This window comes from Uranotaenia lowii, unplaced genomic scaffold, assembly GCF_029784155.1.
Source record: "Uranotaenia lowii strain MFRU-FL unplaced genomic scaffold, ASM2978415v1 HiC_scaffold_807, whole genome shotgun sequence".
Taxonomy (NCBI): domain Eukaryota; kingdom Metazoa; phylum Arthropoda; class Insecta; order Diptera; family Culicidae; genus Uranotaenia; species Uranotaenia lowii.
The window spans coordinates 1-25,000 of NW_026598764.1; the positions used below are offsets into that span (position 1 = coordinate 1).

Consider the following 25,000-nt stretch of genomic DNA (forward strand, 5'->3'; position numbering starts at 1 on the left):
TACGAAAATTTTCTTCCACAGTTTGTTCTGAATTGCTTAACGGATAAATCAAGCATAAGTTTACTTACTGGACGTAGCAATTGGCGTTGAGGACCAAAAATGTGAAAAAAGAGGTGCAAAATAAGAATAGCACCACTTGAGTTTTTCAACAAAAACAAGATTATTTTTAAAAATTTACTGTGTAGAAGTGAATAATAATGCTTCTACGAATTATTTGAATAGATAGCTGCATTTTATGAATTTTTCAGATTTCCAAAGGTTTTCAAAGGTTTTAAAAGGGGGTTTAAAAAGATGCTCCTCTAGCGTTAAGGAATTTGATATTTGAGCTGTTATGCTTTACCAAACTACTTACTTTCTTCATTAAAATGACGTGAAATGATGAGACAAACATTCTGGATTTATTTTGAATCAGAAAAAAATAGGTTGGAAATCAAAAACTTTGATTTCGTTCAGTAAACCACACTTTTTCCAGTTTCAAGTCGTAGATGGCAGCACTATCTTGCAGTTAAAACCAAATTTAGTCTCAATATTGATTTTCCAGGTTTATTCAGGCCCATATTCGTCATTTTGAGGTATTTTCCCATCACAGTTTTGTGGAAGTTCACGCTGCAGAAAGCTTTTCCGGATTTGCAAAAGAATCACCAGCACAAAAATGTACCACCGCCAAAATTCCTGCTCATCTCAACTTCCGATTCAATTGCAAATCATACCAATAATACTGCTAGCCGTCTGATCCATCAGGCTCCTTCGCAAAGTATAACTTTATTTTGATAATCTGTCCAAAAAATCACTTCTAGTGACCTTGATGCAATTTTTTTTTTTTTTTTGATTTAGTGATCTTAGAATTTCCAAAGCGTTCACACGGTACATGTATTTATTTCTTGACCAAAATCTTCCAGCACTCCCTTATTGATCCCGGATATTCGAAAATGGGCATGAATTTGGTTAAATGGCAAGATAGTGCTGCCATCTATGACTTAAACTTACAGAAATAGTGTTTAACTATTTAAAAACATTAGTATTTTTGAATTCCTACCTGCTTTTTGGATTCAAACTCAGCCTCAAATCTATGTTTCATCATTTTGCATCATAATTATGAATTATTATTCACTTTTACACAGTAAATTTTTAAAAATATTCTTGTTTTTGTTGAAAAACTCAAGTAGGGCTATTCTTATTTCACACCCCTTTTTTCATATTTTTGGTCCTCAACGCCAATTGCTACGTCCAATAAGTAAACTTATGCTTGATTTATCCGTTAAGCAATTCAGAACAAACTGTGGAAGGAAATTCTCGTAATTTTCAGTCATTCATTTTTTAACAAGCAAAACACATAGTGGTGCTATTCTTATTTCGCTCACTGTAGCTTATAGCTTCAGCTTGCAGGGACTTTAAGTGAAATTCCAAAGCATGATTCTTCGATTTTTTTTTCTTAGACTTTGAATAACGGAAAACTTAAGTGTTGTATTGTAGCTGAATATTGTAAGAAAAACATTTTTGAGCTACATTACATAGTTTCCAAAACTATAAATTTTGTAAAAATCGGTTGAGAAATTGGAGGGAAATAGCGAATTTAAGCGAGCAGTGTTAAATTGACACTAAAGGTCTGATTCAGGGAGCGTCTATAAATAAAATTTTTATGCAAAATAAAAGATTTCAAGAATTCATTGAAGGTCCCCGAAGATTTTTTTTATTTGGATGCACCCGAATAAGGTCATAAACCGCCAAACTTCCAATAGTTTCATGTTGACACTCAAGAGCGGATTAGGGTTTACCACTTGAAGGAAAGCTATCAGATTTTGGATAAAAGAGTTGACAAAAAACGTTTCAAAAAAAAGTTGCTGGATCGGATAAGAAAGATACCCCAAGGTCAGGTAAAATGGACACATAAGTTTCCTCAGGGTTTGGTTTGATTAAACCGTTTAATCATTGAATTTAAAAAAAATGCCACTAAAAAACACTGTCAAACATCAATTGTCTGATGAAAAGCACCCAGCAAAGCATTTTCGAAACCACCACACTGTTTAACTACAGGATTTGAACACGAGGATGCAATGCTCAGATCCCTTCAACGATATACAATCCTGTTCCACACGGATATCTGAGCTTTTTTCTCAGATTTAAGCTTTTTCTTCAGATTAAAGCGCTCATATCCTATGCTCTCAAGGCAAACTAAGCTTAAATGTAAGGAAAAAAGGCTCAAAAAACGAGATTCACTAACACTTTGCCACTTTGCAAAGAGATGTTGGTCACACGATACATAGACAAAACCTGCTTCGTTGCAGGGATCTGATTTTAAGCTGAACCTCCGTAGAAAATCTGTAAATCAACATACATTACACTGGAAAAAATGTTGTCACGCAGATCCCTGCAACGATACAGGATTTGTCTATGTATCGTGTGACCAGGCCCCGCAACGATATACAATCCGTGTGGAGCACATCTTTCAGATTTTAGCTTTTTTCCTCAGATTTAAGCTTTTCTCTTCAGATTTGAGCTTTCATCTTCTATGCTCTCAAGGCAAAAAAAGGTTAAATCTGAGGAAAAAAAGCTTAAAAACGAGATTCACCAAGACTTATTTAAAAGATGTTGGTCACACGATACATAGACAAATCGTGTAACGTTGCCGGGATCTGCGTGTGACCAACATCTATTTGATAAGTGTTAGTGAATCTCGTTTTTGAGCTTTTTTTTTCCTCAGATATAAGTATATTTTTGCCTTGAGAGCAATGGAGATGAAAGCTCAAATCGGAGAAAAAAAGCTTAAATCTGAGAGATGTGCTCGACACGGATTCTATATCATTGCAGCCCTGTACACGATACATCGATAAATCCTATATCATTACAGCCCCCTGGCCACGATTGATACATCGCGTTTAAAACATTCTTATCCTTCAAATTAAGAAGTTGTCAATACATTGACGAAAACCTGGGACAGACAAAATGCGTGTTCTGCCGATTCCTCATTGGGTACATTACATTTATTTTAGCAAGTTAAATAATACCAGCACATAATGTGTACAAGACTGCCTCAAATTTGTAAGGGAAATTTAAAACCTGTGAAATGTTATGTGCTGCCGGCTAAAATCAATCTTAGGCCTAGTACGTAAGTATGTTGGTTATCCACCATGGGTGCACGGATTCACCGCAGTTTCTGCCTAAGTATGTGCTCACATGCATTCTTAGATTATTAGGTTCGACGAATCTCCAATGCAGCGCGTCACCATACCCGGACCCCATGGCTTCGTATGAACTGTTATGGAGTGAATGTATTGTGTTGATGTAGGTTTATTTTGGAAGAACGAGTCAATCAGGTGGGCTAGTTTACTTACAGGTATTCCGGCATCCGTGTATATACCTGGCCAGCTGGCAACTGATTGAACATTCCAATTATTTAGTCTGTAACACATCTTACCTGTCGGCCCACTTACGGGATTCAAACCCAAAAGTTTTTCTTGCCGATACCGGGAATCGAACCCAGTACGCCTGGCGTACCAATACCAGACTCGCGCCAGCCTATCCGCTAGACCACATCGGCGCTCTCCAATCTTAGGCCTAGTACGTAAGGCTTCAAAAATGGGCTTGTAATGGGCTTTTGTACTAGGCCTAGGATTGAAGCGCATAACTTTGTCAAAAGTCTGGTCATTTGGAGCACTCCATTGTGTACACTGTTCAACAAGCTATTCTGACGATGCCAGTTGGATTGATTTTTTTTTTATCTCGACCCACTGATCAGATATTACAGTGGCCCATGATTCCCTACTCTCTTCTACTTTTATCCTGAATCAATGTAATTTGATACTCCTAACGAAAATTTCTCCCTATATTTAAATGCAAGTTCCCATGGAACGTTTCACTAATAGCATGTAGAAATACATCCTTTGACCTACGATCCAAATAATCTGAAACACACAATCGAGCACGGAAACCTGACATCCTGGATTCAACCAGCACGACGATGGCGGTGCATCATTTAATCCAGAGCGCACGTTCCCCAAAAATAGATTGTGAATGAATTAAGTACCAACCCACCGCGATGCCGCTGCCGCAACAATCGCAACCCTTGTGCCATACCAGTACTGATACTTACGATACGACCCAGCGTAACAGCAGGCAACCTGAACAAACAAATGGTCGGATAATCTGCAACACTAATGAGGATTCAGTGAGGTAGTTAGTAATTCGTGATGCCCTTAAACATGTAGGTCCCGATGACGATGGGGTAAACACTGCTCTAGGGAGTGTAAAATTTTGCATATCACATTGGTTCCGCTTACGGTGATGATTTAGCAAAAGATTAAATTTCCGAGAAATTAAATTTAATTTTAATAGTGCTTTATTTCAGGAAAAAATATCTTCGAAACATAAGCAATTTTATTTTTGCAAATACCAAAACTCTCTAACGTCGAGCAGAATTGCTTCACAGATAACAGCGGGCGAATAAATTATTCTCCCCCAGTCACTCAATTGTATCAGCATAAATTATAACGATTCCGGCCATTATGCTTTCTAACGGTGCGTAATCAAGGATACTCTGTCAGAGATGAATTTCATTACGATGAATTGATATCGGTGCGCGCTAGTGCGGGGCAACAGATGGATCGTCCCGGTTTTCTTGCTGTCTAGCTCCATATCGAATAAAGAAAATTTCCTCCTTTTTTCCACTGAAACAGGACTATTACTCATCTAAATGTGTTCTTCACCTTGACCGTTTCCATACGCAACTACACACCGGGCAAAATAACAAGCAAAAAAAGACAGATTCAAGAACGCTTCATGTCTAACCATAATTTATCTTTTCTTTCTGCCGCTCGTTGGCGCAAAAAAAAAACCCATTCGTCTTCCCTGTCTAACCTACAATTCCTACACCTTCCCCCTTTTGAAACATCCACAGTCCATCATGTACGGGGACCTGTCGGCGAACCCGATCGATGACCTTGCTGTGATAGCGGACGAGATCTTCTACCCAATCGTCAGCAACCCGCGGAACCAGGAAGGGTGGCCGGACGTCATCAAGAAGGACGTGGATAGCCACTTCCAGGACCTGCGGAACATCATTACCGAGGTAGGTGGTGGTTTTTTCTTCCTTTGGTTGTCTCAGCAATCACAAACTAATTAAATTCCAGGAAGGTGGGTAGGTAAAAAATTCAGTTTTCATTAATATTTTGAAGAAGAGACCGGAACAAAATGTAACTTATTCAAAAAAACAACCTTTGCGCCTTCCCATCTTTAAATGTTCGCTGTTGAATTTTTAAAATTCACTTCACCAACTGTCTCCTAAAGGATAGTCTGTCAGTTTACCAAGTATCAAAATAGTTTCATGTGGTTATGGAAAATGTCTAAATTTAGGTAGTGGCCAAGACTCGTTGTGGTAGTACCTCGAGACGGTATAGAGAATCCTGCCAAGAGCATCTTGAATTAAATGTGTCACGTAACTCGATATACTGCCGTTCCAAGCAAGATTGTCCCATGTGGAGAAAAATGTGCAGTCGAGAAAAATGCAATTGCAAGTTAAACGATAATGTTTGTTTAAGCTTAAACTCAGGTTCAATCAATAGTTTAATCGTAGTAAATAGCTAAACTTGGTAACTTTACAATGTAATCTGACAAAAAAGTTACATTTCTTCCTGCAACTTATGTATGTATGTATGTATGTACGTATGTATGTATGTTAATTGTCCACCATAGGTGCACGGATTCTATGCAGTTTTTGCCTAAGTATGTGCTTACATCCGTTGTTTTCGATTGATTAGTTCGACATATCTCCAATGCATACAGACACTATACTCGGACACCATGGCTTCGTAGGAACTGTTACAGATTCATATCTATTATATATACATTCATATAATTTATATACAGGTATCCCGGCATCCGTATATATACCTGGCCAGCTGGCAACTGGTTGATCATTCTTATTACATATATAGTCAGTTGTATGAGGAAACACATCTTACCTGTCGGCAACTTATGGAATTCGATTCCAAAAGTTTTCTTATCGAACCCAGTACGCCTGGCAACTCAAAACCAGGCTAGCACCAGCCTATCCACTAGACCACTTCAGCGCTTCTCATACAACAACCTTGAAGCTATAGCCAAAAATGCTTCGTGTGACATTTTACCCTCAAATGTCATGCTATGCTTGCTACGCTTTTTCGTCCATTAAAAGCTCTTATTATGTCTTTTATTCCGAATTTTAGTGAAGTTCTTTAACTTCTTTGTGATGCGTCAGCTTAACTCAGTTTTAACTCAGTGTGTCACTTGTTTGATTTTTCAATATGTGTAAACGTAGGTTTTAATTAGTAATAAGCAGAAGTTCTTGGATTTTCACTATTAGTCTGGACGGTAGTTCAACCAAGGACGATAAATGTATAATGAAAAATAATGCTCTTTAAACATATTTTTCTTGATCTTTTACACAATCCTTTTCATCAAAGGAGTCGCTAAGAATAGTCAATAATCAAGTCTGAATTGATTTATAATGCTAGTTTTTGTTTTTTGTTTATTGTTTAAAAAATCAACGGATAACATGTTGATCCAAATGATTACACCCGTTTTTTTTTTTCGAGAATAGAACGAACTGTGCAACAATAAACACTTTCCAGGCAATATAAGTCTTTGAAGTCCATCCGAGACAGAAATTCAAGGTTCCGAGAATCCTTGTCGACAACGTAGTTAGTATGAGTTTTAAACTCCAGCTGTCGGTCGAGAATAACGCCTAGGTTCAAGAGCAAGCAATTGATGTCGCACCAGTGAGCAAAAGCGGTGAATTTCTGTTGCAGGAAGTTGATGTCGTCTTGGCCGTTTATGGTGTGAAAAAGTTTCAGGTCAGTGGCATGTGCAAGCTTTGTGCCGCCGAGGAGCCAGAGTACATCAAGAAAATAGATCACGAAAATGATTGATCCCAAATTACTTCCTTGGGGCACTCCCAAAGAGCCAAGGAAGTACGTAGAAAAGGATTCACCAGTATGAACGGATAACTTTCGTCCCATTAGTAGCTCCGGAACCTATTCAATAGAGAATCACAGAGGACTAAACGTTCGAGCTTTACGATTGTAATATTGTGTGGTTCACCTTATCGAACGCCGCAGAGAGATTTGTATAAATTTTGTCAATTTGAGATTTCTTGGCAAAGCTGTCCTGCACGAACGATGTAAAACTCAGCAGGTTTGTAGTAATGGATCGTTAAGTCATGAACCCGTGCTGATCGTTGGAGAAGTGATCCTTGCAAAGTAGTTGCTCGCATCTCTCTTATCTCCCTTTTTGCGGACAGGAAACATGTGAGGTTTTTTCCACAATGAGCCAGCGATAATTGAAAGATGTGCTCAATGGATTCCAGCTGAGATGGCATAAAACTCTTCAAAAAAGTAGCTGTAGTTCGGGCCCGTAGGAGATGAAACTTTTAGCTTAGCTGTCGCTTTTAGGATGACTGCATCGTCGACTAGGACACCATTGAAATATGACCATAGGAGTTATATATTTCCGACAGCCCTGACCAGTTGCTCCAAAGAAATTTTCCCAGTTGTGAGAATACTAGAAATTTCCCGGCAAAAAGTCAACAAATTTCTGGATTGGACTTCGCTGTATCGTTGTCAAGGAACTTGCACTTCGTTGCACACGAAACACTTTGTTTACATAAAGTCTTAGCTATCGTAGGATGCAAATGTTACTTTTGTAATCAGGTGTTGTCCGGAAAAATGGATCTCGAACAGAAAGAAGCGCCTTAAGAGAAATCCTCGTCGAAGTGCCATTAAATTGGCAGAGTATCTCAACATATCGGATCGAAGTCTCCGTCGGATCTTGAAAGATAAACTTCAGACCAAGCCCTACTAAATCTAAAAGGTTCAAGATCTTACGGTGAAGCAGAAACAAGAACAGGTAAAAAGAGCGAAGGCGCTGCTGAAGAGGGCCACCGAAGGAAGGATGAAGAATATCGTGTTTGTTTGCAGTTCGTAAATGAGCAGAACGACAGAGTTTGGTTACCAGACAGATCACGAAGCCATGCCGATTTGCTGACGGCCACCCAGCGACAGAAACCAGTATCGGTGATGGTTTTTGCCGGAATCACCCGTGATGGCCGGACTCCGCTGGTTTTTGTCCCTGAAATAGTGAAGATCAACCAAAATACATATCGGGAACTAGTTCTACAGAATGTCGTCGTACCGTGGGCACGTCGACATTTTGGTTCCAGGGATTGGGTTTTCCAACAGGACTCGGCGTCAGCTCACAAAGCGAAGAAAACCCAACTTTGGATTGCGCAACATTTTCCAGGGTTCATTTCGAGCTCCGAGTGGCCGTCGAGTTCGCCAGACCTGAACCCTTTGGACTTTGCAGTTTGGAGTATGTTGGAGGACGAAGTCTGCTCTAAGAAACATGAAGGTGTGGAGATCCTGAAGCGACATCTCGTGGCAACCTGGGATAAAATACCACAAGAACACCTGCGGGCCTCATATGATGCGTTCCTCGACCGTCTGTGTCGAGTTGTTAAACTCAAGGGCGAACAAGTTGAACTTTACCAGTGCATTTTGACGTTAAGTCGCTGTACTCGTCTAAGTATACAATGTAGGGCGTCTAAGTATACACTTGAAGATGCCGATAACGAAGAACGCCGGGCATGTTCAAGTCGCTGATGACGAGTATGTCATCCTAAGAAGAACAAATATAGTTGACTTAAGACTTTTATGGGTATTCGGAAAAAGGGAAGAGATTTTTTCCCTAGGTAAGGCAGTTCCAATCAACCCAATTGAATCAACAGATTATTGTTAAAGGCCCATTTCAGAATAAGACCTTGACCTTCAACTTTCCTGAAAACCACAACTAAATAATTTATCCATGAAATATAAATTAAATCCTTCATTTTTACGCAAAAGGTTACGCTTATAAAATTTTGACTTCCATGCGAGCAGACAAAACCACACCACCGTGTGGAAGGTGTGAGTTTAATATCATTATTAGAGTTCGCAAAATTCCTCCAGCAAAGGTTTTTAAGCTATGACTTGGTTAGTGTGTCTGGCTAGGGAAAGACCGGGGAAAGGCTCGTTCTTCCACTTTTAGAATCATTGATGATACATTGTTCCACCCGAATCGTGCGAAAAAGACATTAAACGATTCCTCGCGGTTCTCTGTTTCTCATTGGATTTGCTTCCCCGCTGTTTGGCGGTGGGCCATTATTGCGAAATGTTACTACTAGAGGCTGCTACTAATAAACATACATACCCACATACATACATACATATATCGTCGCACACCGCAGGCGATTTCTGCAATCTTCCGTTACTAGGTATAGCTTTCATAGACGTACCGTTAAACTTTGGTTAGAATTTATGAGCTAGAAGTGTGGTTTTTTTTCGTGCCTAAGACATGACTGTAGCTAGCACCTTCAGTTGATGATATGCAAATTGAAGAAACCTCCCAGCTGTGAACAAAACCTACCTCACACTTAATCATATACCAATAACCTTTATTATACTCCCAGGTGAAAGGTAACATCATTAATCAAACCCTGCTCCCCATGCCGATATGCATTGGAGAGGTCGAGAGTGTAGGCGAGCAGGTGGCAGAAGGGTAAGTCATTCTGTTTTCCTTAAAAATGATTAATTTTACCGACAATAATATATGGCGACCTTTGTCTAGCAATCCGGATGCGTGTACGTTAAAAATGAAGAATGCACTAGAGGGAATTGTCATCAAATGGGCTTATCAGATCAACGATGTCCTCAAGGAGGATTCCAACTCGCTGTTCAAGGACGACCATCACCCTTCGCCAGTGGAAGAAATCAATTTCTGGGAAGCTCGGCGGAGCAATATGCAAAACATTTACCAGCAGTTGCTCGATGACCGAGTTCGTCAGATTGGAGTAATTCTTCAAGGAATCGATTCTGTGTACTATGCCTCTTTCAAATCGACCTTCCAAAGCGTAGTTCAAGCAGTTCACGAAGCGGACGATGTCACCCTGTATATGAAACCTTTGGTATGTGTTAGCTATGTGAAGACAATGTTCTTTGAAACATATTTCTGAAAAATATTCCACCTCCACAGAGAAAACATTTTGAGATGTTTGAGAGTTCCGACTTCACCGATAACCTTGAGCTGGTGGCTCCGATGTTGCACTGCATTTGCATGGTCTGGGGATATTCGTTCTACTACGGAACCAACCCCCGAATGATGGTTTTGTTCAAAATGGTTAGCAACATGATGATAACCGAGGCTTCTAAATGTTTGGATCCGGGATCACTGTTCCAAGGCGAGGCAGACGAATGTCTTGTCAAGATTACCCAAGTTATTGACATCTTATTGTATTACAAGTAAGAAATCGACCATTAACGTGCAAATACCTAAAAAATTAATGATAATGCTTATTTTCAGGGACCAATTCATGGATTTCCGCAGCCGATTGGACAATTTTCGTCAACCGGATACTCAACCGACGAACTGGACCTTTCGATTACAAACGATCTTCTATAGGTTGGATTTGTTTATCGATCGGCTGAACCTTGTGAAGGATATTTTCTATACGGCTACGGAGTTTCGGAAACTGGAAAAGGTGGAAATTGGTGGTCTACGAGGGCGAGGCGTAAGTCGCAACATCATGGACATCCTTGAAGATTTCAATAAGCTATACATGCGCTGGGGATTGATTCAGTATGATCCGCTTGACCCGAACCCGAAAGATTTGAACTTCGAGAAGGATCGTAAACGATACCAGGAACAGACGGATGTACTGGAAAGGAAACTTTCAGCTCAGTTTGTGCTAGCTTTTGAGGAATGTTTCAACGTCGATCAGCTTATGAAACTGGTCCAGATATTGGGAACCCTCATAATTAGACCATTGATATTCCCCGACATCAAACATCGGATAAATAATATCGTCAACTTCTATAACCAAGACTTGAACACCGTTAAAGCTCTGTTCGATGAGGGCAAGGCTGGTTACGAGAAAGTTGGCGTTGCAGGAATTCCCCAGGATAAAGGATTTCCTCCAGTTGCTGGATCTATACTTTGGGTTCACAAACTTCGTGATAGAATTTCAAAACCGATCAATGAACTAACAATGGTTGAGTATCCGTAAGTTTCTACACTAAATGGTTTATGGCTTGATTGAAAAATAAAATATTATTTCCAGCCTCTTTAAAGAAGAGAACGATGAATTTGTGCTGAACAACTACCAGGAAATGATGAAACAGCTCGATGCCCTGGAAGCTAGGATCTTCAAGCAATGGGCGGCGGATGTGGCTAAACATATCAGCACCCACATGAGTAAGGCTTTGTTGGTCCGAAAACCCATCAACCGCTTGCTGGAGATGAACTTCAACCAAGCACTGGTTCTGATATTGATGGAAATTTCCTACATGAAAAAAATGGAACTGCCTAATATACCTGACAAGGCTCTACAGTTTTCTGCACTTGAAGAAGATCTCTGGGTAAGTTTAACATAATTAAGGATCACAAGGAAATTGGTTGATGATCGAGTACTTTCAGCAAGCGCGGTTGAAATTGATGAGGATCGTAGAGTGGTACAATGAGATTGTGGAAACTTGTGCTCCGTGTGAACGGGATTTGATCGAAAAAGAATTGGTGGAGATTGAACATTTGATCGATAAAGCTTGCTCGGGAAGAATCGACTGGAACAACTATGATCCGGATTTCATCGAAGATTTTTACAGTAAGCTTAAGAATCTGCATACCCGGGTTTTGAAGATCCAGAACAACGTTAAAAAGATTCAAAAGAGCATACGGAGTTGGGGTGACGTGCCACTGTATCGACGTAAGGATAGACTTCTGGATATTGAGGATCGTCCTGGAAAAGTTCAACAACGACTGAATGATTGTTTCGATACCAAAAAGCTGATCGATGTAGCGATGGAGCAGAACTTCAAATATTTTTTCGATTTCTATGTCGAGTCTGTGGTAACAATACCTTCGGATTTGGGCTCTAAGAAAAGCGCTAGGAGTGGATCGCTTTCCATTGCGAAGGAAGCTTCCGTTGAAGCAGCTGCGGAAGAAAAAAAGGACGAGGAAGCTGAAGAGGGCGAGTCTTCATCTCGGCGGGGAACTGCTGAAGAGTCGATTGCCCCAGAAGAAGAACTGCAAAAAACCGCTTCAATGATGGCACTGTTCCGTCCTTATCAAGAGTACGTAGACACGATTGTATCGAAAGAAATAATGGACTCTATTCGTACGAGCATCAAGTACATAAAGATTGAGATGGAGAATCGAGCCAGTCTTCCGATATTTGAGATTAAATTTGAGCTGCACCCGCCCAAGACTACATTCATCCCGACGCTGGATTCCTTCGATCCAGCCGGATTCCTGGCTCTGGTCGAAGGCCTAATGGTTGATATTTACTGCATGTCTTCTATTCCACGAGTTGCCCAGCCAACAGAACTAGAAGTAAAGGCTGAGAAAAAGGATGTAGGAAATGATGAAGAAAAAGATGAGGAAAATGATGAAGAAGCAGAAGGTGGTACGGAGGAAGGTTCCGAGGAGGTCCCAGAAAGGGTGCTAGAGACGTACCTCGGTAATAAAATCATTTCCATTTTAGAGGAATCACGGAATATCAGAAGGGAGAAGTAGAATAATAAAAAAAAAATGAACACTAATTTTTATCTCCACAGGTGATCTCGACAACCAAGAAGATATCGAACAGATGAAAAACTCGATCGTCAATCGTGTTATCCAAACGGTTCGTGAGGCAGAAGAGTTCATGCAACGGTTCGAAAATTACAACTACCTCTGGCTGGACGATCGAGCCGTAGTACTGGAGCAATTCCTCAAATATGGTCGGCCACTGACTGGAGATGAGATGGAAATGCTACTGTGCTCGGACACTCCGCTGCGGGAAGTTGCCCCAACACTGGAACAGTTCAGGGCACAGATCGATAGCTACTACGAACTGTATGACGACATTCTGGTCAACATGCGTATCCAGGAAGTTTTCGACGATTGGCTACAGATTGATTTGTCTTTCTTCAAAACAGTTCTGCTTAATGAGATCAGTAAATGGTCACATATGTTCAAGCAAAACCTCATAGATAATGTTCAGAACAGCTTGCAAGAGCTGGAAGAATTTGCTAACGAATGCGACGAGATTTTCTTACTTGAGGTAGAAGAAGAAGATTTCCCAACTCTGCTGAAGATCCTTTCTGCGCTGAACAAGCTGAAGGAACGCGAAGCTACCTATGATAATATGTTTGAGCCGCTCAAGCAAACGGTTGAGCTGCTCAAAAATTACAATGTGGAGTTTGACGAACTGGTTTACAAACGGTTCGCCGAGCTCCCGGAGCGTTGGTTGCACGTCAAGAAAACGGCAAACAAAGTCCGTGAGAAGATTGGTCCAGCTCAAGCATACCAGGTTGATCTGATTAAGAAAAGAATCACACTGTTCGACATCCGATCCAAGTTGTACAGGGAAGGTTTCAAGAAGCTTGGCTTTTTCAAGGTTCCCTGTGAAAACGTCTACCAGATGTGCAATCAGGTCAACCTGGAGCTTAATATAATGGAGACTCAGATGAAGAATCTGACTGACTCAGCAGCATTGTTTGAGCTGAACCCTCCGGACGACAGTAGGCTGAAGCAGTGCCGAAAGGAGATTCGAATGATCAAACAGATTTGGGACTTTGTCTACGCCATCGAGTCCTGTGTGAACGATTGGAAGAAGACCCCTTGGAAGAAAATCGATGTCGAAGCAATGGAGGTAGAATGCAAGAACTACGGCAAACAGCTGCGCCAGTTAGACAAAGATCTACGCACGTGGTACCCGTACCTGCACATTGAAGCTGTCCTCAAGAATCTCCTGACGTCCCTGAGAGCCATAACGGAGTTGCAAAACCCAGCTATTCGCGAGCGGCACTGGATGGAACTTATGCAAGCAACCAAGGTAAATTGTTTGTGTTTTTATCGAATTACCTTTCTTTGGGAACTTTCTACAAATTGTGGCATGTTTTCGGTCGTAAATATTTAATTGTATATTTTCAGGTTCTCCCTTATTATCTAGTTAATATTCAATCCTATAAAATTTACAGAAAAACTTTAAGCCCGTCGTTTTGTTTCGCGTTAAATTAAAATTATTCTACTCTACACACCGACTGAACCAAATGAAATTTTCTCCCAGGGTAGCTTCGAGTAAGGCCAAAGTGTGAACAGTAGGAACAAAAAAAACCTCATAAACTGCATACAAAGTTTCTTGTATGTAAACATGTTTTAACAGAAACATTTTTCCTCCATTTTTTTCTCCTTCCTTCTGTCTCTATCTTTGTTCTATTTGTATGACTGTCCTGCTCGGCCCTACACACACACGTTCTGCAATTAAGCTGTTGAAAACTTATGGAAGGGAAATGTTGGTTTGTGTGCTTTTGTGCTTTCTCAGTCCGCTTAGTTTTGTAGTCCATTTAAATAATGCCCAGTGCTAGCGACACCAAACCCCTCTATCCGTGCACAGCCAAAGCAAAGCTCAGTTTTACTTTCAGTAGCCAAACCATTCCGGTAGGCGGAGACGATTTGAGGTCGTTTTTGAATTTCTCAAAACTTCGGGTCTAAAATTTTAAGTAACGTTTACATGAGTACATTTTACCCTTTAAGGTTGTACAGGAAAATTCAATATTTTATACTGAAAAATCATCAACATTTTTGTTTCTTCTGTGGAACCAGGTCTGCTAATGGGTTTCGTGCGAATTTATAAATCCTTAAAAGAAAAATTTCCGCTGAACAACTTTGTCGAAGACCGTAACATCGTATCTTATGATACAAATAAGTTATTAGGTTTTGGATGGGGGCATGTCTTTTGGCAATGAAAAACAATAAATTCAAGAGACATCACTGCTGGGTGCCTAGCGAGTTATACTTTTACTGTTATACTTTGCGAGGCACCAGCAGTGAAGTAATTTGAATTTATTGTTTTTAATGCCAAAAGACAAACCTCTGTTAAACAGCTTACAACTTTTTAGCCTTGAATAAGATACGAATTCACAGCCTTCGACAGCAGTAGTTCAGCGAAAATTTTCCTTAAAAGAATTGATAAATTGGCACGAAAACCATCAGCAGAAACAAAAATTATGTTGATTTTTCAGTACAAAATTATTATTATTTATATTTAGATATTATATTTTAGACCCCAGCGTTTGAGAAATTAAAAAATGTTCCGAAATCGACTCAGTCCACTATTCCGGTGAACTATGCACCCTTGCCCATCAGCTCCCACCCATGGTCTGTCTGAATGTAGTTTGTAGTAACGAGAAAACTAACTTTACGTTCAATCCCGCAGCAGATATATTACTTGTTTTACTTCTTTCCAATAAAAATAAAACTAGGTACGCTTCCGAATGGACGATTCGACGACGTTGGCCGACCTGTTGGAGCTGAATTTGCACAACTACGAAGAGGAGGTCAAAACAATTGTGGATAAGTCGGTCAAGGAGCAAGGTATGGAGAAGATTTTGAAAGATTTGGAAGTTGCCTGGAAGGATTTGATCTTCGAGTTTGATATACACGAGCGAACCGGACTCAAATTGCTGAAGGTTTCGGAGGAAATCATCGAGATGCTGGAAGAAAATCAAGTGCAGCTGCAAAACCTTATGTCTTCGAAGTATATAGCCTATTTCCTAAAGGAGGTTTCCATGTGGCAATTGTCGCTTTCGAATGCTGATCAGGTTATTACTTCGTGGTTTGAAGTGCAGCGCAAATGGATGTATCTGGAAAGTATCTTCATCGGATCGGAAGATATCCGAAGTCAATTGCCAGAAGATTCAAAGCGTTTTGATGGTATTGACAAGGAGTTCAAGAGATTGCTAGCAGAGGTTGTAGCTAATCCAAACATCGTTAAAGCAACAAATAAAGAAGGACTGTACGATAAGTTGGAGTCACTTCTCAAGGAACTTATACTTTGCGAAAAGGCTCTGAATGACTATTTGGAAACGAAGCGCTTGGCCTATCCCAGATTCTATTTTGTATCCTCAGCCGATTTACTTGATATTCTATCGAATGGAAATCAGCCAGAGCTTGTAGCGAAACATCTCACGAAGCTGTATGATTCACTCGCAAAGTTGGTATTTCACAAGTTATCTAAGAAGATGGCCATTGGCATGATATCGAAGGAAAACGAAGAATACGTACCATTCAAGAATAACTGCGATTGCGGTGGAAAAGTTGAGATTTGGCTGAACCGCGTGACGGACTCCATGCGAGCGACACTCCATGAGCTGTTCGAAAAGTCGGTTAACGCCTACGAAGAGAAGCCGCGTGATCAGTGGATCTTCGATTGGCCAGCCCAGCCGGCTCTTTGCGCAACTCAAATCTGGTGGACCACTGAGGTTAATCTGGCCTTCGCCCGCTTGGAGGAAGGTTACGAGAATGCCCTTAAGGACTACCAGAAAAAGCAGATCGTGCAGCTTAGTGCGCTGATCGTGTTGCTATGTGGAGATCTGAGCGTCGGCGATCGCCAAAAGATTATGACTATTTGTACGATCGACGTACACTCGCGAGACGTGGTAGCCAAAATGATCTTTCAAAAGGTAGAAACTGGCCAAGCCTTCCAATGGCAAAGTCAACTCAGACATCGATGGGATGATGGGCTCGGAGATTGTTTCGCCAACATTTGCGATGCCGTATTCCGATATGACTACGAATATTTGGGCAATACACCGCGATTGGTGATCACTCCTTTGACAGATCGCTGCTATATCACATTAACACAGGTGCGTCACCTTAGAAAAAAACACATCTTTCTCAAATATTAAATCATTTTTCCTTAGTCGCTTCACTTGATCATGGGAGGAGCTCCGGCTGGCCCAGCAGGAACAGGAAAAACCGAAACTACCAAAGATTTAGGTCGAGCTCTCGGGATTATGGTGTACGTTTTCAACTGCTCCGAACAGATGGATTACAAATCCTGTGGTAACATTTATAAAGGCTTGTCACAAACCGGTGCTTGGGGCTGCTTCGACGAGTTCAACCGCATCTCGGTTGAGGTGCTCTCTGTGGTTGCTGTCCAAGTAAAATCGATTCAGGATGCAATAAAGGTTAGTTCTTTATTACTTGTAGGTGACACATAATTGTAGATATCTAGAAAAAACTTTTTGGTATGACTAGAACGAATCCTGTATTGAATGTAAGATATTTGTAATTCTTTTTTTATTAATTTTTTTCCACGTTTGAATCTTTTTTGGTATTTTACGGTATTTGTTTTTAAAGGGTGATCGAAAATATGCAACCCTTAGTGATTTCGAGGTAATTTTGGAGAATCGACTTATGATGTCATATGTAATTTTTGTCTAGTTCGTTGGAAAGTCATGGAAATTTGACACACATGATGCACACAATTCGTGACCAAACGTCAGCACCTGATTCTCCAATCATGTAATATAGATAGATTCAGAACTAAATCAGTCTCTTTCTCGATGTAAACAACTTTCATGAGTAGCAGTAATTTTATCAATTTGAAAGCATCATTCACTAATCAACGAGCACTGATTTACCGTCATTGACATCCAATCACCGAAACGACTCATAAAGTAATCAACCAAACGACTTCTACTTCCATCGAAAGCATCGCCGGAAAAGTGCTTCTCCATGTTGAAAGAGGCTCAAATTGCACAACGCCTCCAGAGCAATGCAGAATTGTAACGAGATATTCCTTCGCAAAGCACCGAACTGCCTCTATTAACAGGAGCTGCTCGCTCTGCACATAAAACCGTTTCCGCCCATTTCGGACATTTTCCGTCTGCACCCAAAAAGCCAATTGAGGAAATGCCCTCTAGACTTCATCTTTCCCTCTGCTGTTGCTTATCACGTTTCTCACTCACATCGAAAACGAGGCACGAACAAACACTCACTTTGGGGGGCAATGTCGAGGCTATTAAAACGTTTTTCTGCTGAAAATTCCCAGGAAGGATCCTACTACCATCATCCACTCACACCCTACTCATAGACCCGGTAATTGGTTCACTATTTGGGTTCAATAAAATCACGGTCCCTATAATGATGGGACTCATGGTTATTGCAACGGTTCGGATGGAGAAACCTTTTTGAACCTACAGAAACGGGAGCTTGGCAACATTTATACTGTAAATTCACCGCTATAACATTTTAATTAGAACGAAAATCTTCCCAGAGTGGCTGATCAAAAATTCAAAAGCACTCGCTTCACTTCCTACAGAAATGCGGGAAAATGTTGCTGTAGGCTAACTGCCGGCTTCGCTTTTTTCTTTCCCTTAAAAGCACGAGTAAATCATGCCTTCATCTGGATTCAAAAATTTCATCACAGACTCTGTTAAGTAGTTGTATGTTTCGTTATCGTAGCATAAATGTTTTTTCGTGTTCTTTGAAAGAGAAGAAAAAAACACCCTTCCTACACGTGTAAACCAGTCTGCACAAAAGAGTGGTAATTAAATTTGCATACAAATAGGGCAAAAAGGAGAAATTCAATTTTATGGGCGAGATCATTTCCCTCATCCCGACCGTTGGCATCTTCATCACGATGAACCCGGGATACGCCGGACGGACGGAATTGCCAGAGAACCTGAAGGCGCTGTTCCGGCCGTGTGCGATGGTTGTTCCCGATTTTGAGCTGATTTGCGAAATCATGTTGGTGGCCGAGGGCTTCCAGGAGGCCCGTCTTTTGGCAAGGAAGTTCATCACGCTGTACACCTTGTGCAAGGAGCTGCTTTCCAAACAGGATCACTACGATTGGGGACTGCGAGCCATCAAGTCGGTTTTGGTTGTGGCCGGATCGTTGAAGGTGAGAACAAAAAATTGTCCTTTTTATGTAAAATCTTATCTTTTATAACAACAATGAACTCCAGCGAGGTGATCGCGAAAGACCTGAAGATCAGGTGCTGATGAGAGCCCTGCGAGATTTCAACATACCGAAAATTGTCACCGATGATGTGCCGGTCTTTATGGGTCTCATTGGAGATCTGTTCCCGGCATTGGATGTTCCCAGAAAGCGATCGCCAGAGTTTGAAAGACTCATTCGTAAGTCTGCCGTCGAATTGAAGCTTCAACCGGAAGACAACTTCATACTGAAAGTAGTACAACTCGAGGAACTTTTTGCTGTTCGGCATTCAGTGTTCATCGTTGGTTTCGCCGGAACAGGAAAAAGTCAAGTTTGGAAAACGCTTTTCAAAACGTACCAGAACCAGAAACGGAAACCACATTTCAACGACCTTGATCCGAAAGCAGTGACCAATGATGAACTGTTTGGCATCATCAATCCAGCCACCAGAGAATGGAAAGATGGTCTTTTTTCGGTCATAATGCGTGATCAAGCTAATATGGGCGGAAATGGACCCAAATGGATCGTTCTGGATGGAGACATCGATCCCATGTGGATTGAAAGTTTAAACACCGTAATGGACGATAACAAAGTGTTAACACTGGCCAGTAACGAACGGATTGCGTTAACCAAAGAAATGCGTTTGTTATTCGAAATATCTAACCTCAGAACTGCTACTCCAGCTACCGTTTCAAGGGCAGGTATTTTGTACATTAACCCTCAGGATTTGGGATGGAATCCGTAAGTGTAAAACCTTTGTTAAAATATTTGATGAACATTTACGGGATTACTTTTTTTCCAGATTCGTTGCCTCTTGGATTGATTCGCGTGAAACTCAAGCCGAGAAGAGCATACTGTCGGTGCTGTTCGACAAATACATACCACCTCTGATCGACGCTCACAAAAAGTTTAAGAAAATCACGCCCATTTCTGATATAGCTATGATACAAATGACATGTCATTTGTTGGATTGTCTGTTAACACCTGTCAACATTCCCCCAGATAGTCCTAAGGATTGGTACGAAATCTATTATGTATTTGCAGTTATTTGGGGCTTTGGGTCCTCTCTGTTCCAAGATCAGCTGGTCGATTGGCGTAACGAGTTTCATAAGTGGTGGATCAACGAATTTAAAGCAATCCGGTTTCCTCCAGGTGGCACAGTTTTCAGCTACTACATTGATCCGGAAACGAAAAAGTTCAATCCTTGGACCGATCTGGTGCCGAGTTTTGAACTCGACACAGACATACCACTTCAGTCAATTCTGGTTCCAACAGCAGAAACGACTCGTTTGCGTTGGTTTTTGGACATTCTCGTAGAGGCTCAGCATCCAGTTATGCTGATTGGTGCTGCTGGATCTGGAAAAAGTGTCATCATGGCTGAAAAATTGACTAACCTTTCGTATAATTACGCGGTCACAAATGTGCCGTTCAATTTTTACACCACATCTGAGATGCTTCAACGCGTCCTAGAAAAACCTCTGGAAAAGAAGGCCGGACGTAATTACGGACCTCCAGGCAACAAGACCATGGTCTACTTCATCGATGACATGAACATGCCTGAGGTAGATACCTACGGTACAGTACAACCACATACCCTGATTCGCCAATTCATGGACTACCGGCATTGGTACGACCGGATCAAACTGTCCCTCAAGGATATTCACAACTGTCAGTTTGTGTCCTGCATGAATCCAACGGCCGGTTCCTTCACAATCGACTCCCGACTTCAGCGTCACTTTTGTGTTTTTGCTGTCAGTTTCCCCAGTGGCGACCCGCTTTATCACATCTACTATTCAATCCTATCCCAGCACTTGTCCAATCCACTCAACAAGTTCAGCATTCAAACGCAGAAGATATGCGCATCACTAGTCAGTTGTGCTTTAGCTTTGCATCAGAGAATGGGCCAAACGTTCCTGCCCACAGCAATTAAATTCCATTACGTTTTCAATCTGCGTGATTTGGCAAACATCTTCCAGGGGATGCTGTTTGCCAACGGAGAAACCTGTCCAGATCCTAATTCCTTGATTCGCTTGTGGGTTCATGAATCCACCAGAGTCTACAGCGATAAGCTGGTTGACGATCGAGACATTGAAGCGTATCTGAAGCTCCGCGGTGATGTGGTGAAAAAATCTTTCGAGGAATTTGACGAAAACAAAGTTTTTACTTCTCCGATCATCTATTGCCACTTTGCAGAAGGTTTGGTTGACCCGAAGTATATGCCTGTTTCCGGATGGGACACTCTTACGAAAACCTTGGAAGAAGCACAACTCAACTATAACGATATGATTGGGGCAATGAATCTTGTTCTCTTCGAGGATGCTATGAGCCATATTTGTCGCATCAGCCGAATTTTGGAATGCCCTCGAGGAAACGCACTGCTAATCGGTGTCGGTGGATCTGGTAAACAGTCACTTTCGAGATTGGCAGCTTTTATATCTGGGTTAGAAGTTTCTCAGATACAGTTGCGCAAAGGCTACGGGATTAACGATTTGAAAGCTGATTTAGCCATACTGTACATGAAGTCTGGGGTGAAAAATGTACCAAGCATGTTTTTGATGACGGATGCTCAGGTGGCAGAAGAATCTTTCCTCGTTTTAATCAATGATCTGTTAGCTTCAGGGGAAATACCTGAGTTGTTCCCCGAAGATGAAATCGATAACATAGTAAACGCACTTAGAAACGAGGTTAAGCAGCTTGGAATTCTAGATTCCAAAGAAAACTGTTGGAAATACTTTATCGAAAAGGTGAGAAAGTCGTTGAAGATTGTGCTCTGTTTCTCGCCAGTTGGATCAACTTTGAGAGTTCGGGCTAGAAAGTTCCCAGCACTTGTAAATTGTACCGCCATCAACTGGTTCCATGAGTGGCCCCGTTCAGCTTTGGAGTCAGTGTCCACGAGATTCCTTGCCGATATAGAAGTTATGCCCCGAGATTTAGTTGAACCGATTGCCGTTTTCATGGCATATGTGCATGGAACTGTCAATGAAATGTCTCAAATATATTTGCAAAATGAACGACGATACAACTACACCACCCCGAAGTCATTCCTGGAGTTGATTGCTCTGTATTCCAAGTTCATTACCCAAAAATATGTGGAGTTGAATGACCGTGTTCTAAGATTGGAGAGCGGTATTCTCAAACTGGCTGAATGTGCCAAACAGGTCGATTCACTACAAATCCAACTTGCGGATCAGGAAGTTATCCTGAAGAAAAAAAATCAGGAAGCAGATAAACTGATCAAGGTAGTTGGAGCTGAAAATGAGAAAGTACAACATGAAAAGAACTTTGCAGCAGAGGAAGAGAAAAAGGTTCGAGTCATTGAAGAAGATGTCGGGGCAAAAGCCAAAATTTGCGAAGAAGATCTGCGCAAAGCTGAACCAGCGTTGCTTGCCGCACAACAGGCCTTGGACACCCTGGACAAAAACAATCTGACTGAGCTGAAATCTTTCGGATCTCCACCAGAACAGGTGGTGAAAGTTTGCTCTGCTGTGTTGGTTCTATTCTCACCGAAAGGGAAAATCCCCAAAGATCGTAGCTGGAAGGCTTGTAAACTGATGATGAACAATGTGGGACAGTTTTTGAACGATTTGATTTACTACGACAAAGAACACATTCACCCGGACGTTATCAAAGCATTGCAAGAGTACTTGAAAGATGCGGACTTCGATCCGGACAAGATTCGGGCCAAATCGGCGGCAGCTGCTGGACTCTGTGCCTGGGTCATCAACATCCACAAGTTCTATCAGGTCTATCAGGTTGTGGAGCCTAAACAGCGAGCCCTGAACGAAGCTCAGTCCGAGTTGAAGGCTGCACAGGATAAACTGATGGACCTGACTCAGATGATCAATGAGCTGGAAGAACGATTGGGTGTGATCCAGGCCGAGTTCAACGATGCCCTAGCAGAGAAGCAGAAATGCCAAGACGAGGCCGATAAGACCGCCTTCACGATCGACCTAGCGCACCGTCTGGTGAATGGACTGGCCTCCGAAAATGTCCGCTGGCGGGAATCGATAGCCAGCCTAAAGGGTCAAACCATAACCCTGCCGGGCGATGTGCTATTGATTGCTTGCTTCATCAGCTATGTCGGTTGCTTCACCAGACGGTACCGAATCGAGTTGCAGGAGAAGATGTGGATCCCGACTTTCCGACAAGCCAAGGTTTGATATGATTGACAAGCATTGTGAGAAAGACAAACAAAAAAAAATCTCTTTTTTCAGCCTCCAATACCATTTACCGAAGGTGTCGATCCCTTGAATTTAATCGTGGATGATGCGGTAATTGCTTCGTGGAACAACGAAGGTTTACCCTCGGATAGAATGTCTTCTGAAAACGCCGCTATTTTGACATACTCTTCACGATGGCCGTTGATGATTGACCCTCAACTGTAAACTTTACACTAATTTTATGTTACATATCATTTAACATAATATTTATCCACTTTCAGGCAAGGGATCAAATGGATCAAACAGAAATACGGGGATAAACTTACAGTGCTACGTCTAACCGCACGTGGTTATCTTGACGTTATCGAAAAATGCGTTTCCAGCGGTAGTATTCTGCTCATCGAAAACATTGGTGAAACTGTTGATGCTGTTCTCGATCCATTGCTAGGCAGAATGCTCGTTAAAAAGGGAAAATGTTTGAAAATGGGAGAGAAAGAGATCGACTACAATCCTTCATTCCAGTTGATCCTTCAGACAAAACTTGCTAATCCGCACTACAAACCGGAAATGCAAGCTCAAACAACTTTGATCAACTTCACCGTCACGCGGGATGGACTCGAGGAACAGCTGCTAGCAGAAGTTGTCAAAGCAGAACGACCTGATCTCGAACAGCAAAAAGCGGATTTAACAACTCAACAGAATACTTTCAAGATAACGTTAAAAATGCTGGAAGACGATTTACTCAGTCGACTTTCGTCTGCCGGTGAAAATGTTTTGGAGGACGCAAGTCTGGTCATAAACTTGGAGAAAACCAAAAAAACTGCTGCAGAAGTGGAGATCAAGGTCCGGGAAGCTAAAATTACTTCCGAGCAGATCGACGTTGCCAGAGAGAGCTATCGACCGGCAGCTGAAAGAGCTTCAATCTTGTACTTTATCTTAAATGATCTTCACAAGATCAATCCAATCTATCAATTCTCGCTAAAAGCTTTCACGATTGTTTTCAAGGATGCCATAGCTGAAACTCCTCCGGCTGAAAAGTTAAAGGATCGAGTGTTTAAGCTTATCGATTCGATTACTTTTGCCGTCCATATGTATACCAGTCGAGGTCTTTTTGAGAGGGACAAATTGATCTTCATGGCGCAGATGGCGATTCAAATTCTTCTCCAGGCCAAGGAAATTGATCCGGCTGAGCTGGATTTCCTCTTGAGATTCCCTTTCACGCCTAACCTAACATCTCCTTTGGATTTCTTAACGAATGCAGGTTGGGGTGGAATCAAGGCGCTTTCGAATATGACCGAGTTCACAGCCCTTGACAAGGAACTCGAGGGTTCATCGAAGAGGTTTAAATTGTATTGCTCAAAACATGTGCTGATAATTTAACTCTCTCTTTTTTGTAGATGGAGAAAATTAGTAGAATCGGAATGCCCAGAGCGCGAAAAAATGCCAGGAGAATGGAAAAACAAGAACGCCCTTCAACGTCTATGCATAATGAGATGCTTGCGACCAGATCGTATGACGTACGCTGTGCGGGCTTTCGTCGAAGAAAAACTTGGAGCAAAATACGTCGAAGCTCGAATGGTTGAATTTGCTAAATCTTTCCGAGAAACCAGCGCTTCTACCCCGGTGTTCTTTATTCTGTCGCCTGGTGTGGATCCTTTGAAGGTGAGAACATGAAATTGCGCTAAAGAAATTAGTAATTTAACTTGTTTCGTTTGTTTTAGGATGTTGAAAAATTGGGGAAAAAAATGCGGTTTTCAACGGATCATAATAATTTCTACAACGTATCTTTGGGTCAAGGCCAGGAAGTGGTGGCTGAGGCTGCCATCGATAATGCTTCGAGGGATGGTCATTGGGTGATTTTGCAAAATATACATTTGGTGGCGAAATGGTTATCAACGTTAGAGAAAAAAATGGAAGCTACTCTAGAAAACGCACACGTCAACTACCGATTGTTCATCAGCGCTGAACCAGCTGCGGCAGCTGAGTATCACATAATTCCACAGGGTATATTGGAATCGGCTATCAAAATTACCAATGAACCACCCACTGGAATGATGGCTAATATCCACAAAGC

The 25,000-nt window shown here is 41.5% G+C and overlaps 1 protein-coding gene across 1 annotated transcript; it reads left to right on the plus strand.

The window, feature by feature from the left end:
* Positions 1 to 4,893: 4,893 nt before the first annotated feature.
* On the plus strand, positions 4,894 to 24,995 carry LOC129760891 (dynein beta chain, ciliary; the record flags this gene model as incomplete). The annotated part of the gene is made up of 18 exons (XM_055758573.1): positions 4,894 to 5,065; positions 9,476 to 9,564; positions 9,634 to 9,970; positions 10,039 to 10,304; positions 10,366 to 11,064; positions 11,123 to 11,420; positions 11,479 to 12,517; positions 12,615 to 13,876; positions 15,306 to 16,688; positions 16,746 to 17,012; positions 17,185 to 17,220; positions 18,398 to 18,730; positions 18,795 to 19,507; positions 19,569 to 22,920; positions 22,981 to 23,147; positions 23,208 to 24,266; positions 24,324 to 24,588; positions 24,648 to 24,995. Coding segments are annotated over exons 1-18 (12,078 nt in total), but the record flags the coding sequence as incomplete, so codon positions are not given.
* Between the last annotated feature and the right edge of the window lie 5 nt (positions 24,996 to 25,000).